Below are 2,645 nucleotides of genomic sequence, written 5' to 3' on the forward strand. Positions count from 1 at the left end.
TGACCCCTTCCCACGAATCACAAATGTTCTCAATGGCATCTACAATGGTGAATCCTTTCCAGAAGGTTTTCCATTCACTTTGCCCAGATCCATCAGAAGAATCATTGTCTATGGCAGCTATAGCCTTTAGAAATGTATTTCTTTTTTTTTTTTTTTTTTTTTTTTTAGCATAAACACATTTATTCACTAACCAAAGGGACGATCTTAATTAAACCAACACTTGGAAATAGTTGCATGTAAAATGTTTATGATAAAGATAACTGAATACAGAGATGGAAAAAAAAAAAAGCACGGAGAGATTTGCTCATTGAACTGAGCCTGTTTACTCCAGCAGCTAATTCCTGTCCAGAAGGATGATGGAATTTTTACTCTACTTTTTCGTAGACCCGAGTACAGTTGACATTGTTCATGACGCATTCCACCATTAGTTTCCCATTTTCCACTCTTCTTGTTATTGTGCTCTCCTTGCCATCCCATTCCTGGTGTTGCACTAATGCACCGTTGACAAAATTGCACACAGTCTGAGTTTTTCTGCCATCAGCTGTAGTTTCTTCAAACTTCTCTCCCAGGTTACATGAAAACTGCGTTGTTTTCAACGTGCTCTCAGTTTTTATGGTGAGGTGTTTGCCGTCAGAGGTGATGACACAGTCTGGTTTGGCCATGGCACCCATTTTTCGCAGAGCCATCCCTACTCCTAGTTCCTTCATGTACTCATCGAAGCCTTTGCTCTCCACCAAGCGCCATCTTCCTACCAGCTGCTGAATGGAGGCCATGGTGGGCGCGGGCGGCGTGCGGGTCCAGAGGAGCGGAGTGCGGCGTGCAGAGCGTGGCTCTAGAAATGTATTTCTTAAATAGACTTGAAAGTTGAAATTACTGCTTGATCCATGGGCTACATAATGGATGTTGTTAGGAGGCATGAAAACCACATTAATTCACTGCATATCTCTATCAGAGCTCTTGGATGACCAGGTGCATTTTCAATGAGCGGTAATACTTTGAAGGGAATCTTTTCTTCTGAGTAGTAGGTCACAAGAGTGGGCCTAAAACATTCAATAAACCATGTCGTAAACAGATGTCATCCAGGCTTGTTTCCTTTATTAGAGCACAGACAGAATAGAGTTAGCATAATTCTTAAGCATCCTAGGATTTTAGAATGGTAAATGAGCATTGGCTTCAACTTAGAGACACCACCTTCATTAGCCCCTAACAAGAGAGTCAGCCTGTCCTTTGAAGCTTTGAAGCCAGGCATTGACTTCTCTCTAGCTATGAAAGCCCTAACAGCATCTTCTTCCAATGTAAGGATGTTTTGTCTACATTGAAAATTTGTTGTTTAGCACAGTCACCTTCATTAACTATCTTAGCTAGATTTTCTGGATAACTTGCTGCAGCTTCTACATCAGTTCCTGCTTCATCTTGTACTTTTATAGAGATTGCTTCTTTCTTTAACCTCATGAACCAACCTCTGCTAGCTTCAAACTTTACTTCTGCAGCTTCCTCACCTCTCTCATCCGTCATAGCCTTGAGAAGAGTTACGGTCTTGCTCTGGATTAGAATTTGGTTTAAAGGAATTTTACAGCTGGTTTAACCTTCTATACAGACCATTAAAACTCTATCAGCAAATAAGGCTATTTTACTTTCTTAGCATTCGTGTGAACACTGGAGTAGCACATTCAGTTTCCTTCAGGAACTTTTCCTTTGCATTCAAAACTTCACTAGCTGTTCAGGGCAAGAGGCCTACCTTTCAGCATGTTTTAGCTTTTGACATCCCTTCTTCAATCAGTTTAATCATTTCTAGCTTTTGATTTAAAGGGAGAGACGTGCCACTCTTTATTTCACATGAACACTTAGAAACTATTGTAGTGTTATTAATTGGCCTAATTTCAATATTGTTGTGCCTCAAAAAATAGGGAAGTCTGAGGAGAGGGAGAGAGATGGGGAAATGGCCACTCCAGTGGAGCAGTCAACACACACACAATGTTTATTGATTAAGTTCACCATCTTACATGGGTGCAATTCATGGCACACCAGAACAATTACAATAGTAACATTAATGATCATGGATCACAGGTGACCATAGCAAATATAGTAATAGTGAAAAACTTTGAAATATTGTGAGAATTACCCAAATGTGGCACAGAGACACAAAGTGAACAGATGCTGTTAGAAAAATTGCACCAATAGACTTGCTCACCCCAGGGTTCCCACAAACCTTCAATTTGTAAAAAATGCAACATCTGTAAGTCAAAACAAAGCAAAGCACAATAAAAAAAAAAAAAAAGGTATGTTTTTATATGGAAGTACTTGGCATCCAACTCAAATCACTTAGCGTGAAAGCTTTAAATTATTTCAGATCACTTGACCACATTGCTTTTCTTTCCTCTGATAAATAATACATAAGTTTAATCTTTCACTGATCATGTACCATATCTTATGACCTGTTTCTGATATAAGGTTTTAATCTACCTCCTTTCTCACAGGTGTTCTCCTAATGAGCACCATTTCTCTAAAAGTAGATTACTTGGATTGGAAAGGATCTTTGGAGATATGTCTACTATGATTGTCAAGTAGCCGAAAATGACTTTCCTTAAAAGAAAAGATATAATCCAGATTACAAAGGGTTAAGAAAGGAATTTATGGAGAGAAAA

General features: G+C 39.0%; 1 protein-coding gene across 1 annotated transcript; it reads right to left on the reverse strand.

Annotated features, from left to right (window-relative positions):
- Positions 1-237: 237 nt before the first annotated feature.
- LOC308499729 (fatty acid-binding protein 5) lies at positions 238-815 on the reverse strand. Its single transcript, XM_081053564.1, has one exon. It carries the CDS (start codon positions 771-773, stop codon positions 366-368), a length of 408 nt encoding a protein of 135 aa, XP_080909690.1. The 5' UTR covers positions 774-815; the 3' UTR covers positions 238-365.
- Positions 816-2,645: the final 1,830 nt, after the last annotated feature.

The sequence above is a fragment of the Rhinolophus hipposideros genome (genome assembly GCF_964194185.1).
Source record: "Rhinolophus hipposideros genome assembly, chromosome: 7".
Taxonomy (NCBI): Eukaryota; Metazoa; Chordata; class Mammalia; order Chiroptera; family Rhinolophidae; genus Rhinolophus; species Rhinolophus hipposideros.

Coding starts and splice junctions, on each gene's coding strand:
- LOC308499729 (XM_081053564.1), bottom strand. CDS start 773: ATGGCCTCCATTCAGCAGCTGGTAGGAAGATGGCGCTTGGTGGAGAGC.